The following is a 14,975-nucleotide window of genomic DNA, read 5'->3' on the forward strand; positions in this document are numbered from 1 at the left end:
TCTCGTGAGAAACCGAAAAACCACAGAGGAAGCTGTAGCCTATCGGTTTCTTGAACAGGGTTGACTTAGCGATAGATATGGCCAATGAGCGTCGTTTTTTCCTCCCTATTCACCTTTGATTGACTATGTGAAGGTTATTCAGGTTTCAAAAAATAGACAAAAACTGCACACAACTAGCGGTTTTCTGTTAAAGATTATATATTTTGTAAATACATATTAATTAGCCTTCTATAATATTCAAACATCATCATCATGGATGTATACAAAAGCACTCAGTTATTCATTCATTCATTCATTTTCAGTAACACTATTAAATTCCTCACATGGATTTACACACAAATTAAATACACAAATGGAGGTTTTTTTTTTTTTTTTACTTAAATATGGTTTATTTCAAAAGTTTGTCTCTTTTCCCAGACATAAGAAAGAAGTTCAGCATAAGACACCGTAAAATTGCATATGTAAGCACCAACAGTTCACTTTTAACCTTATGAATATTACTGATGTTAGACATTTCCTATATGTTAGATGCTGTTTCGGCACAGTGACATTTTCCATAAAGCCGTTTCTCTTTGGTCCTGGGGAGCATTCAGATTTTCCCAGGATCCTCCTTGAGTGTAACTGTCCTGTTAAAAACCAGCTGGGGAAAGATAATAGACAGATATTAGCAAAAAAAAAAAACTAACTCAATGTTCTTTTATATAGGCTTGTCTAATGGAAAAAGAAAGTTTCAAAAGTATTTTAACTGTATTGAATAGAATAATTTCCCCTAAAGCATTACATCACTGTGTACAGTAGCATAACCTGGTGGTTCAAATGATGAACAGCAGCTGATCTTCTGTTCCAGGAGTATACGTTAAGCCTTGGCCTTTAACTACATCGAACAAACAGTTTCTTCAATATAAAAACTTTGAGCAGCAGCCAGTACTGCATCCTGATCACAGACTGACCAAACAATCCTGTTGCCAAGTTATGTGAAACATTTATCGGTACCATGCTTTAAGGCTTTGAGTTCTGTCGTGTGTTCACAAGATTTATGTTGTGTCAATCAGCATAACGCGTTAAATACGTCACAGTGAATTGGATCTGAAAATATGTTGAATGTAAAAATGTCCTGAAAAGATACTGGGTGCGTCTCAATCAGCTCCATAGTTCAGAAGACAGGGGACTGATCAGGGAGTCAGCCATTTTAAGGACTGTCGCAATTCCAAAATCCTGGTATGCTCACTCCCTAAAAAAAAAATCCCACAATGCTTCGCATCAATGCTGACTATGTTTCCTTACTGGAAATGACCATATGACATATTTTCTGAAGCCTCTCAGTTCGGAAAAAAAAAATGGCTTGAAAAAATGGCTGACGAACTCTCAACCGACTTCGTCTACAATTGTAAGCAGCTAGTTATCATTGTTGTAGCTCTCAAATGATCACATACATTAGACATACACACAACTTTTAACTTTATTTGACAATCTATATATGGTTTAATTACTTTAAAGAATCCAGTAGTAGCCTAGGATTGCCTGCTTGAAGTACCATGACAGAAATGCATGTTTCTAACTAACTAATTTATGTGACATATAATGACAGAAAGATATCGTTCCTGCCTGTTGTTGATAAATGCCAGTGGTGACGTTTTACAACGCAAGTATGTAGTCATGTTGCCAGAAATTGAGTCATCAGTGTCCCAATGTGTGGTGAGCCTGGGTCTCTACCAGGGCCCCGAACTCATCTACACAATATACTCATTCATTACCGAGGGAGCAAGGGAGCTGATTGAGAGGCACTCAATATCTGTTATTTAGAACAAACATGCCGTGAGCTTTTGGTTTAGAGCAGTGGTCCAAGAGTAGCCAGGGGTCCATTACAGTGGTGAGAATCACTCACCTTTATCAACATTACTATATTTACTATAGAGTTAGCCTGTTTGACTAGTCAATTAAATTGAACTGGTTTAATCCAAACTCCAAAAAGTCCTAAACAAGTCAGTAATATGAATAAATAAACAGCTAAAATATTAATGTATATTTAAATAGTTGGATTGTATTTTATTAATCTTGCTGACAGGGTTTGTGGAATTTATTTTACAGTAAAAGAGCTTGTAAAATGTTTGAGAACCTTGTTTAGATGGCTGATATAGAAACTATATACTGTATGTCATACTGAAAAGCACAGTGAGTGAAGGCGGCGCTTCCTTTGATTCAAGTTCCAAAGTCCCCACAAGATTGTGTGCAGAACTAAGCTTTGATCTGACATTTACTGAGGTACTAATCAGGCATCGATACAGTGCATTGTTTTGGGGTTTTTTTAAATCAAGCATTACTATTGTTCCTTTTCCGCTTGTCTGTGTGTTGCTTAGTAATACCTTATCAGCTGTGCTATCTGGGTCCAGGGAAAAATAACCCACTCTCTCAAACTGGAATTTATCATAGACTTTGGCCTTGCTCACTGAGCGGTCAATGAAGGCACTTTCAATCGTGTGTAGGGAATTCTGGGAGGGGGGAAAAAATGAAATAATTAATAGATTATAGGGGGAAAACAATGGATGACAATGTTAGATCAAAACATTGGTCATTAGGATCAACACTCACCGGGTTGATGTCACTCAGAAAGCCATTAGGCACTTCAGAGGAGTCCTCTGGGTTTTTATGGATGAAGCTATCAAGAAAAAGACACGTTCATTCACATGAGAAAATATTTGGTAACAAGAACATAAAGTGATTAAAACTACTACACATGGAGTGTAATTATAATTTTCATGACTTTCACGATCAATGATGTCCATGGATCTTTTAATACGGCAAACAAATGGACCTGTATTAGGACAATAAACAGTTAGTGACCCACAGAGCCTCAAACTTACAGTCGCTCATAGAGGCGCACTTCACATTGCAGGGGCTCGCAGACCCAGTGGATGAAGGCTTTGGGTTTCTCAGTAGAGTCTGTGCCGGTGCACGTCACCTGCAGCTCCACCACTTTACCACTGCCATCCTGTCAACAAAACAGTATATCAAAAGCAGATCAAACATAGAAGTTTGTATGAGCAATGCACAAATCATGCACATGCACAAAAATAAATTCGTAAATCCTCTCATGTGTTCTATTAACGCAAAATAGTCTTAAAAATCACGCATGTTAACAGGTGTCCTGATTCTCTTTACAGAATTCAGAGCAGATGAATTCTCAAATCTGATTGGTCAGCAGGTATTCATTTTTTTTAAAAAAATTTTATTATTTTTTTTTTATATAACAGCACCTCAGAAGTGCTGGCTGCAAGGCAAATCACAGATTTATATAAATACAGTCAGTTAATCTAATATTTTATCATTTATACAGTATGGAGTCCCGGGTGTCAGCTCTTCACCGGAAGAGTTTCAGGACAGACAACTTGGCACTTCCTGGTTTCTAGGTAACATGACAAGGTGTGTATATTTGTCTTATTAACTTCATCAGAGATAAAGTAAGGATGGTGAGGAAATTACTTTTTATAGCTACTATAATGTAAGTGGTAACAGAAATTAACTTGTTTCAGGAAAGTTCAACAACATTAAACACACTTTGTGGTGATGTCGGGTCACCTCGCAAGACCCCAAAATTGATTATTTTCTTATAACAGCATGGTCTGTTGTGGGTTTTTTTTTTTTTACTTTACTTAGTAAACCTCCTTAAATATCCTTATATGGTGGGAAACAATATTAACAGAAAATTAAACAAATTAGTGAGGGTCATTTTCTATTTTTTTTTTTTTTTTTATCCAAAACTCATCCAAAAGGACCTTAGTTCTCGGTAGCTGTAGCTACTCATAAGTCACTTATCATCATGTATAAAATTATTTATTTATGTTAAGGTCTAATCAGTTTGCACTCTCTACTTTTTTCCACCATGAGTGAGCAAAATACATGCACTATTAGGCTTTGTCTCCTGAACATACTAAAAACATACTTATCCGTCAATGAGAGTCAATATTTAGGCTTCTTTACACCCATTAGAGAGTCGCAGCTAAAAATGTATACAAATTAGAGGTCGACCGATTGATCGGTTTTGCCGATAAATCAGCAACGTTAGCCGACTGCTAGAACAATTGGTTATGAGCAATAACCCACACCCATAGTTTTTCCAGGTTTTGTCGGTTGCAGGAGTGGCTGATAAGGGTCCGCTGTCATTATACAGTATGAGAGTGGCCTCTAGAGGCGAAATAAAAACTATCACTGACAAAATTTGTTGTGTTATATTTGAAGTGTTTTTGATTCCTTTTGGATGTCTCTATTTTTTAAAAATTTGTTATTTGTAGTGTTACTTTTTGGTTCAGTTGGGATGTATAGCTTTTATTTATTTCACTATCCACTATCGGTCAACCAGTAATTCAAATATTCTTATATTCAACCACTTACAAAATATTAACAAAATAAAGGAAACATATAAACATATGGAAAATGTTCTGTAAGTCATGGTTCACCTTGATGACACGCTGCACGGAGATGACATAGCCGGCATGCCTCAGGCCAACTGGCTGTTCAGGAGTCAGACGCTTATAGCCCTTCTCCATTACCTAACAGGAAATAAATTACACTTCGAAACACACAGCAAGTAGTCTACGTAAAGCAATCCCCCCACATCATTTATACCTTAAATCTCTCTCACACTTACCTCTCTGAAGTCACTCTGCTCAATGAAGATTGTTTTGGAGAAGGGAACCACATGACTACCCTTACTCTCATCCGCAGGGAAGTCTGGAACATGAATCTCAGTCTGAGAGGCAAAAATAGGTTTAGGTTATAACAATAATATTGTATACGGAGCATTTCAAAATCATAGAGGTTATGATTTGCACGTACCTTTGCATTAGCAGGCAGATTGGTGATGGTCACTTTGAGAGGTTCCAGGACAGCCATGGCCCTCTTTGCAGTGTCATTAAGCACATCCCTCACACATGCCTCCAACATGTGGGGCTCCGTGGTTGTCTGGGCAACAGTCACACCCACCTAAATGAAAAACGAGATGTCAAGCAAATTAAAATCTTTAGCATCCACGTGGGTATGCAGGGATCCACTAATCAGAAAGATACAGTCCATTTTCTCTCTTACACGGGCGCAGAAGTTGTTGATGGCCTCAGGGGGAAACCCGCGTCTCCTCAGAGCAGTGAGGGTGAAGAGGCGTGGGTCATCCCAGTCTCTACAAAAACAGCCAAATGATACCCATGAGCGTATGATGAAACTCCCATTCGCTCTGATTGCTTACTACACATTTTGTAATGGTCCAGATAATAAACGTTTAAAGGCACCACAGTGGAAATAACAGGCAAGAATTCCATGCTCAGGATCATCAGAGCTGTGTCTAAGACTAAATACAGCGATCACCTGCATTGTATGGATGCAGGGGGAAAACATATTCAGGAAAAAAACGTGAAGAAATCGGCGAGAGAACATAGGAACGACCAGCAGTAGGGATGCGTCTTACTTGACAGCCCCTGTCTCCACCAGCTTGATGATCTTCCTCTTGGAGACAACCGTGTAGGTGAGGTTGAGTCTGCCATACTCCCACTGCACAGGGCAGTACACGTCCAGAGCATTGCACAGCCAGAAATATGACGAGCGTCTGAGAACGAGAGAGAACATACAGAATGTGTCGGCTACATTCCCTTTATAGGCAAGATGCATCATCATCATAGACTGAACAGCATCAAGCTGGGATTGCATTACATGACATTTACCCTGACTATAGGGCTCAGGTGGTCAGTTCTTATTGTTGTGAACCCACTAAATTAGTTTTACTGCAATATTACATAATTAGGTGAATGGCGTTCACCTGTGTGCAACAAAGTGCCACATGATCTCAGTATAAATACACCTGTGAAAATTTCAGGAAAAGTATCAATCAGGGTTTCATTATTAAAAAAAAAAAATCCCAAACTTAGAACATCCCATGGAGCATTATTTAAAAATCGAAAAGACGTGGCACAACAGCGACTGTGCCTAGAGGAGGCCGCCCACCAAAATTCAGGGACCATCTACAGAGGGGATTAGTCAGACAAGCGACGAAGGGTAACTCTTGACATGCTACTATCACCACCATGTTTCACTGTGGGAATGGTGGGGTTTTTTTTAGTTTTCGGTTGCCATAAAAAAAAAAAATTTTTAAAAACACGCGAGTTTTTGAAACACCCAGTCATTTCATAATCTATTAAGGTCTAAAAAAAAAAAAAAAAAAAAAAAAGTCATATAATGCATCCAAGGCCTAGGCTAGATAAAAGCAGACATATTCCTGAAACATACAGTGGAGTCCAAAAGTCTGAGAATCTGAGAGAGATTCTCAGATTCAGAGTCCATGCCAGCTCAAGTGCACAAAATGAGGATGTACAAACTACTAAGAAACTATGAAATTCATGTCAATATCTCAAAGATTCTACTTTTCACTCCAGTTGTTTTCAATAACATAGTATAATTTGGAATTAAATTTGTATTAAATTAGAAAAGAACGCAAATTAAAAGCGCTTTCCCTAGAAGCATTTTCACTAGTGCTCTGAGACTTTTGGACCTCACTGTATGATTTAAAAATTCCAAAAATAGTCATAGTTTTAAATCCACCATTATGAACTGCTCTGCTTCACTGCTACACATACCTAGACTGAAACTCTTTGGTGCACAGCGAGTGTGTGATGTGTTCGATTGAGTCACACAGGCAGTGGGTGTAGTCATATGTAGGATATATACACCTGCAGAAACAAAAAAAAAAAAAATGGGGGAGAAGTCACAGCAGGTTTCATTTATTAAAAAAGTAAATGTGCATGAGGATCACTGTGCCATGTTTGTACCAGGTGTCTCCTGTTCTGTGGTGAGGCGTGTATTTGATGCGGTAAGCCACTGGGTCCATCTTGCCATCCTCCATGACCATCTTCATGCGGAGTGTGGCCTCGCCCTCTGTAAACATGCCCTTCTTCATTCTCTCAAAGAGAACGATGGATTCCTCCACTGGTCGATCTCTCCATGGTGAGGGTGGCACATTGTGGCCCTTCAGCTCCTCACTGCGCTGGTGGCACACGTACGCATGACCCCTGACAAGGACACATGAATTGCAAATTAACATCAAATTTGACAAAAATGCTTTATGTTATGAAAAGGTATAAACAGACATTGAGCCACTAAAAGAAAGAAAAAGACACTGGGAACACCTTTCCCACAGTGAAGCATGGAGGTGGAAGTATGTTTGGGAGATGCATTTCTTTATCAGGTATTGGGAAAATGGTTAAGGGCATGATAGCTGGAACCAAATACAGGGAAATCCTAGAAAACCTGTTCCAGTCTCCAAGAGACTTGAGACTGGGGAGGAGGTTCTGCCAAAGCTAGACCGGAGTGGCTCGACACAAAGAACATGAACATATTAGAATGGCCCAGTCAAAGCCCAGATCTCAAAGTTTATAGAGACATATCCAAGAAGACTTCCAGCTGTAATTATAGCCAAAGGTGGTTCTACTTCATATTGAACAGATATATGCACATATCCAACCAACAAATCTGCTATTTTCTTTAAGTATCAAATTGTAAAAGTCCCATTTCAAGTTCACGTTATTTCCACTAAAAATGTGGAAAAGGTATAAACAGCCTTATTCCTAACTTTGGCTGTGTGTGTGTGTAATATATTATGTGTGTGTGTATATATATATATATATATATATATATATATATATATATATATATATATATATGTGTGTGTGTGTGTGTGTGTGTGTGTGTGTGTGTGTGTGTGTGTGTGTGTGTGTGTGTGTGTGTGTGTGTGTGTGTGTGTGTTGTTCACCTGCGAATAAGGTCCACAGCGAGTTCGTACAGCTGCCCGAAGTTGTCAGAGGCATGAGTAATGGCGTAGGGCTTATAGCCTGGAAAACAACAGACATACACAAAAATGAACTGACTGAATGAGCAAAGCAAAACCCCAGCACTGATGATGCTAGCTAAATAACTAAATAAATCGACCCAATATAGGACCATAAACCTAATTTGTTCAACTATTCATAGCACCTGAAAGACTTTGACCTGAAGCAGGAATTGTATGGGTGTGTGTGTGTGTGAGACTGTATAAGATACTGGACATGCTCCAAACGTTTCCTAGACAAACCAGTAAATTTACACTGGACTCAGGGTGCCATCACCGACATATTTAATGCAAAACTGAAGGGCGCTTGTGAAGACTCACCCAGCCACTCCACCATGTCTTTAATGCCAGTGAAATATTTCTCCTCCTCTTTCTCTGGGTTTGTGTCATCATAGCGGAGGAAGCAGATGCCATTATTTGCCTGCAGAAGCAAGTAAAGTGATAAAGGTAAAAATTAATTAATGAAAAACAATTGAAACATGTTCCAATGTTTGTGTACACATGTGCAACACATCTGCGGTACCTTAGCATAACCAAAGTTGAAGTTAATAGCCTTGGCGTGGCCGATGTGCAGGATGCCATTAGGTTCAGGAGGGAACCGAGTCCGAATCTACAGACAAAAAAAAATAAAGATAAAGGAAAAAAGAAAAGATAAGGAATAGTGCAACATTTTCTTTATTTACCATTTCCTATACCCAGCCACACACACACACACACACACACACACACACACACACACACCTGTCCTCCAGTGAGTTCCAGGTGCTGTTTCAGCAGGTTCATGGTGTTTGGTGTTACAACATAACCTTCAGTCGTGTAATTCTCACCTAGGAAGACACAGCAGGACAGTCAACTTTACATTACTGCATTCATTCATACATGCATCACACAGCTCAACAAATCAGACCTAATGATCAAATCTTTAATAAACAATAAAGTTACTAACAAAGGAGCCGTTTGGAAACTGATGTTTAAGGAATGTACAGGAGCTTTCAGACTCACCTGGTTTATGGAACTTCAGCGCTTCTCCTCGAAGCTGCTCCATCAGAGATTTCCCCTCCACTTTAAAATCTGTGAAGAGTTGCGCACACACACACACACATATTACATTTATGGCATTTGGCAGATGTCCTTATCCAGAGCGTCCTACTTTTGTCTCATTTTTATACAATTGAGCATATGAGGGTTAAGGGCCTTGCTCAAGGGCGCAACAGTGGCAGCGCTGATATTTGGACTTACGACCTTCCGATAAGTAGTCAGCTGTCCTAACTACTGAGCTATCATTGACCCCATACACACACACCATTAACATTACAAACCAGTCTTTTTCCTCACAACACAACAAACTTGACTAGAACTAGTTTTTGGTACCTGTTTAGGCTTTGTACAGAGCCTAGAAGCACTAACCTGTCACATGTACCACATCACACAATGAGTAACAATAGAAACTAGGCCTACCAAAACCAGTCAAGGACGATAATGGAAATAAATAAATAAATAAATGAAAATAAAATCACAGACAGAACTTGGAATGGAGGCAAGACTGTAAGGTGTGGGAGCTTTGCCACACAGAAAAGTACAAACTTGATGTACTGCATTTTATGCAACCCAGAGATGCCTTTCATAGCAGAACATCAATGATGTTGGAACATTTAATACCAAAGGAACCAGGAAGTTTTCTGTTGTTTGTTTTACTGAAACACACAATTCGGTTCACCGTTCCTACAACATATCCAGTGGACAGTAAACATTATTCAAAACTCTAGCAAAGAACCATACTCCATGCAGCTCTTTCTATATGACTGATAGCTTGATTTCTACTATAAGATGTCCAAATTAAAATTTGTGCAAAATCATTGTCGATTTTCTACAGATAATGCTTAGCAAAAATCCTGGATTGCCGCAGTGAAAGGAGAGAGCTAGATATCCACTAACTCCAGAAGTTGGAGCACATATTTTTATCTCAACTTGTTTGAAATATCAAGATCGAACAGACATTCATGTTAATATAAGCTACATAACACAGCCTAAAGAGGTGCAAATTCAGCTAAACAAGGAACCTAACCAGCTAGCTAGCTAACTCACCCAGCCATATATCCTCCCCTTCGTTTTTAACAATGAACCATGCTGAGTACTTTTAAGACTGAGTTTTATTACTCAGACATCATGATCTGCATAAACAAAGATGCTATCCGCATTATAAGAGCAAATATTTCCCACCTTCACTTACAAGCACTCGTACACATCCAAACTAGTCAGTCGTTTAAAAATGGCACCACTGGAAATGCTTTAGGAATGGACGTGTGCAGAAACTTTGTTATTGTTCACCTGACTGAAGCAATCTAGATATGACTCCACCAGGGAATGAAAGTAGAAAATGGAAGAGAAGAGTGTCTTCTATTTATTAGGTCTTTAAGCTTTTGGAGAAATAACTCTCCTGAAACTCACCATTCACACACTCAACCTTCTCCTCCTTCTTCTCTTTCTCTGCCGGTTTGGCTTTTGCTGCCTGTTCAAGACACACACACACGCTACATTAGAACTATTGGGAAAGTTGCAAATGCACCATACATGATTTACACATATACATACACACACACACACACACACACACATTATAAATATATAAATATATATATAAATATATATATAAATATATATATATATATATATATATATATATATATATATATATATATATATAGAGAGAGATAGATAGATAGATAGATAGATATGTATACATATATTACACACACACAACTGGGAAGTGTACCTTGGGTTTTTTCTCCAGGTCTGCCTCGGTTTTAGGACCCAGGAGGTGCAAGACCTGTGCAGAGGACAAAGTATGATTGAACACAACATCTACTGAGCTCAGCTTTTAGATTATAAAAGTGTCGGCTTGCTCACCTGCATGTCTACTTCATTCTTTAAGATTTTCCCATCTGCCCATTTAAGAGCAGCTCTGGCTTCACCTAGAGAATCAGGCATCAGCGTCAGTTACCAAGCAACAGAGGTCACCTATGGCTACACTTCACGTATATAAACCATTGATGATAGCTGTACGAATGTAAGGCAAAATGAAGCGGCATTCACCTATGAGGAGCCCCATGTTGAAGCGGTATCGTTCGGCCAACAGCTGCTGTTTGTGTTTTCTGATTAGGAGCTCAACCTGTGGAAGCATGAAAAAAACCACAAATGAATCCTCCGGCAGAGTAAAATAAAGGACACGCATGTTACTATGGGAGCGTATTGGCTGCAATGCTGCACGACCCAATAACTGTGGGAACATGATTGGAGTTGGACTGGTCAGAATTCCTTCAGGAGCAGCTGGGATTGTGATTAAAAAAAAACAAGTTTTCCTGTGGACAACTCTACAATACACCAAGTGCATAAATGCACACACAATAAGGAAAATAGCCAACTTGATATTTAGGTCTTGGGTTCGATCCTGAGCTTAGGTTACTTCCTGCGTAGATTTTCGCATGTTATTCCTTCATCCTTTTGGTTTCCTTCGGGTTCTGTGGTTTTATTACTCATAGCTAGATAATGATGATATCATGATATCAAATTGCAGTGAATTGCCCTTATAGATTTATACCTCCAGATTGTACAGCTCTTAATGTGAGCCAACTACAACAACAACTACAACGACTCCATCTTGCTCAACATCTCTGGAAATGACTGAAGCCTCCTGTCAGCTGGGGTGTGGTCAAATCAGGGTGCATTTAATCAAAATGTTGGCGTACACTGTCATCAGTGCAATGTTCTCATAAAAATGAAAAGCGACAGTGGCATTTTGGACAAACACCAAGATGTTCATGCGAAACCAGTCAGGCATGCTGCAGCAACCAAGTATCTATATAATGCGTGAGCTGACTTACCACATCCTCAATCTGCTCTGGCGTGACAACAACTCCCACACCACAGGTAGTCTCAAACGCCTGCTTGTCCAGAGGATCCTCAGGATGGCTCTTCACAAAGTCTAATGCAGCTGCGAACAAATATAAGAGCAAATTTAAACAGCTGTGGCTGCTGTATCAGTGTTTGCAGAGTTGTAAAGGGGGGGGGGGGGGATCCACCTCGAACTTATGTTTTAATCTTTATAATGAACATCTGATCTTCAATGATATCCAAGATGTTGCTCTATTTTCACTTTCCTTCCTCTCTACCTAAAACTCTATCATCACATAGACTGCTATCCTTTAGGCTTGTTGCGATAGTCAGTGTTCCCGGTGTTGGGGCCGCACACCGATTACATCACTTGCCGCACACCGATTACACAACACGGCACCGCCCCCACCGTCGTTTTGCCTTTTTATTGTAATAAAAATCATTTTGTTCAGTTAGAGAATGGACGCTACAATTACAAACTGAACGCGTCTGCTCGATTCAGCATGAGCCAACGAGTCAGAGTCGCAGCACAGATTAGCAGGAGTCAGACTTCATTTAGCATGAGTGAGAGTTAAGTGAGCTGACTGACAACACGATGGCAGAGGATTTGGTTTCACGTTGTTTAATATAAGCGAGATTGTCATTGTAATGTTTTGCTGTTGTGTTTTTCATTAAGAATAATAATGAACCCACCACTCAAGTAATTGCTGCCCCCGAATTGCCGCTAATTCGAAAGCGAAAGTGAAATGTGCACAGTCGCACAGGGTTTCATAAGTCCCCCCCACGGCCCCACCCCTGCCCACGCCGATACCGGTATTACCAGTGTTGTCACATGTTGATTAAACAGTGGAAAAAAATTCCTTACCACAACATCTCTACTATCCAGCCAATCAGACTTTCTGCCATAAAACAGAGTCTGATACTTCTATGTTGGATATCTTTACTATAGTGAACGTCACTGGAAAATAGTTAGGAAGAAAAAAGTGCTTGCTCTTTTTTTTTCAGAGCTAACAACAAAACTTGACCACCATTCCCTGTTTGAGATCACTAATCCCCCCCAACACTTTCTGTTAAACACCGTTGTAACTGCATTAGCAATGTCCCTCCTGTGATATCAGCGTGGCCAGGAACCCACTACCTTCTAACGGGGGGAAAAAATACATCAACCTATAAAATTAGCACTAGAAGTAAGCTAAACAAATTTTATGTGTTTCAGGGGAACTTTTCCTTTACGACTTTACGCCATCAGGTTTGGACAGTTACGAGTTGGAGCCCTGAGAATTGTCTTTAACCCTCAACTAGGGTTGTTTCAGTGTCATGGTTTCACGGTTAGTCACGGTGTATGATAGGACGGTTGCCTCAACGTTGAATTTTTCTGCCGATTACCATCTTCTTTTAACCCTGTCCGTACTCCAGTGGTTTTGTTTCTGACTGCAACTCCCCAAACATTTCACAACCACCTTCTCATTGACTCGCCCTAAATCATATAGCATCAACCTCTATTTCTCCATGCAAGAGACTGCACTGAAAACCCTTTGGCTGTGGAATCTGTTACTGTTGTAAACACGTTACTACCCATCACTACCTCTTTTACCACACCTAGCATGTTCCTAACTACCTAGCATAACAAGCACAGAGGATCATGGCATCACTTAGTCTTCCAGCTTATAACGGCAATGTGATAAATACTGACAGTAACACCCCTAACGTTTATGCCAAATTCATACATGTCAATAGAGGTACCGCTGAAATAAACCTAATGAACAGATGTGTGTATGTGTTCGAAAAGTGAATGAAGCTCAGACACAAAACTATATACAGGTACACACCTGACAGCTGCAGGTCTGTGGTGATCTTGCGTTTGCTGATATAATCAGTCAAGAAAGTCAAGCGGCGAAGATCTCTGAGACGGGACGCCATGCTGTACAGCAGGTTCCCTATGGCTTTGTCCACTCCTTTGGATCCCAACAGCTTCTGGGCCTATAGGACCGACACAGACACACACACACACACACACACACACACACACACACACACACACACACAGCTTTTAAATCAGTTTCCCTCATACTGATTGCTGACTCAACTAACTTCTAGTTGAATCGCCAATCAATTAAATCATCGATATTTATTTTACAATGAAATCACCAATATTTACTCCTGAAACTATATCACTCGTGGTAATTTCCGGGGGAAAAAAGTCACTGAAATTAATTCATGAAACTAAATCGCTGATATTAATTTCCGAAAAATAAATCATTTATATTAACTGCTGAAATGAAATCACTGATGATAATTCCTGAAACTAAATCACTAATAATAACTCCTAAAATTAAATAACTGAAAAAAACTACTGAAACTAAATCACTGATTATAATTCTTAAAATTAAACCATTGATGATAATTCCCGAAAATAAATCACCCATAATAATTCCTGAACTGAAATAACTGATATTTATTCTTCAAGCTAAACCACTAAAACTAAATTAATGATATTAACACTGGACCTTAAACCAAAATTGATAAACAACTAGCTGTAATATTTACTACATTAAAAGCATGAAAGTGAAAGTGTTAAGGGCGTAACTACATCATAACAACTGTATATTTCATTATATACACAATACAACTTTTTTGAAAACACATACAGTCAGACAACAAAACCTAGAGTTCACTTTGTAACAGTTTATTAATATTGTTAATATTAATATCGAAGTGCAGTGACAGCTGCCAGGACAGATGCTAGCTAACTAGCTCTGCTGCCGGGCACGCACGCGCTGCACAGCTGTGTGCCGGTGTGTTTCTCCGGCTTTACCTGTATAACAGCGTCTCTGAGAGCTGAACTGAGCTGCTCATTTTTTAACGTCTCCTTCGCTTTCTGCTCACTGAGCCCGATTGAGGTAAAAAGAGCCACCAAGTCCTCCATGTTCCTCTGTTCCGCACACGCACGCCACCTCCAAAGAAAACTGCAAGGGTGAGAGATAAAAGATTTTGTTTTCCCAACTATTTTCCTACAAACCCCGCCTCCTGCGCTCACAACTGCGCTCTGATTGGCTGTTAATTTATAACACAAACCAGAGCTCATATGTAAGTAGTCTGTACCGATATGGTATTTTTTAAAATAATTTATTCATTTATTTTAGAGAAAATATGTATTTAATAAAACACGCGTATTTTAATGTGCTTTTCCAGGGTCAACCCCCCCATTCAATTCATGTAA

The 14,975-nt window shown here is 39.4% G+C and overlaps 1 protein-coding gene across 1 annotated transcript; it reads right to left on the bottom strand.

Annotated features, from left to right (window-relative positions):
* Nucleotides 1–174: 174 nt before the first annotated feature.
* qars1 (glutaminyl-tRNA synthetase 1) lies at nucleotides 175–14,744 on the bottom strand. The gene is made up of 23 exons (XM_017467806.3): nucleotides 14,571–14,744; nucleotides 13,585–13,735; nucleotides 11,746–11,855; nucleotides 10,958–11,033; nucleotides 10,772–10,836; nucleotides 10,638–10,691; nucleotides 10,313–10,373; nucleotides 8,867–8,935; nucleotides 8,606–8,691; nucleotides 8,388–8,474; nucleotides 8,186–8,285; nucleotides 7,790–7,868; nucleotides 6,810–7,049; nucleotides 6,618–6,710; nucleotides 5,456–5,593; nucleotides 5,083–5,170; nucleotides 4,834–4,980; nucleotides 4,646–4,747; nucleotides 4,455–4,547; nucleotides 2,862–2,989; nucleotides 2,590–2,656; nucleotides 2,364–2,489; nucleotides 175–640 (listed from the first exon to the last, which is right to left on the bottom strand). Exons 1-23 carry the CDS (start codon nucleotides 14,679–14,681, stop codon nucleotides 590–592), a joined length of 2,322 nt encoding a protein of 773 aa, XP_017323295.1. The 5' UTR covers nucleotides 14,682–14,744; the 3' UTR covers nucleotides 175–589.
* Between the last annotated feature and the right edge of the window lie 231 nt (nucleotides 14,745–14,975).

This window comes from Ictalurus punctatus, chromosome 5, assembly GCF_001660625.3.
Source record: "Ictalurus punctatus breed USDA103 chromosome 5, Coco_2.0, whole genome shotgun sequence".
In the NCBI taxonomy this organism is placed as follows: domain Eukaryota; kingdom Metazoa; phylum Chordata; class Actinopteri; order Siluriformes; family Ictaluridae; genus Ictalurus; species Ictalurus punctatus.

What these genes read in the sequence shown, in the direction of transcription:
- qars1 (XM_017467806.3), bottom strand. Translation starts at nt 14,681, where the DNA reads ATGGAGGACTTGGTGGCTCTTTTTACCTCAATCGGGCTCAGTGAGCAG. An exon ending in AGAATGAAGTAGACATGCAG is followed by an intron (nt 10,692 to 10,771) that starts GTGAGCAAGCCG and finishes TCCTCTGCACAG; the next exon opens with GTCTTGCACCTCCTGGGTCC. An exon ending in GTGGAGACAGGGGCTGTCAA is followed by an intron (nt 5,171 to 5,455) that starts GTAAGACGCATC and finishes CTGTTTTTGTAG; the next exon opens with AGACTGGGATGACCCACGCC.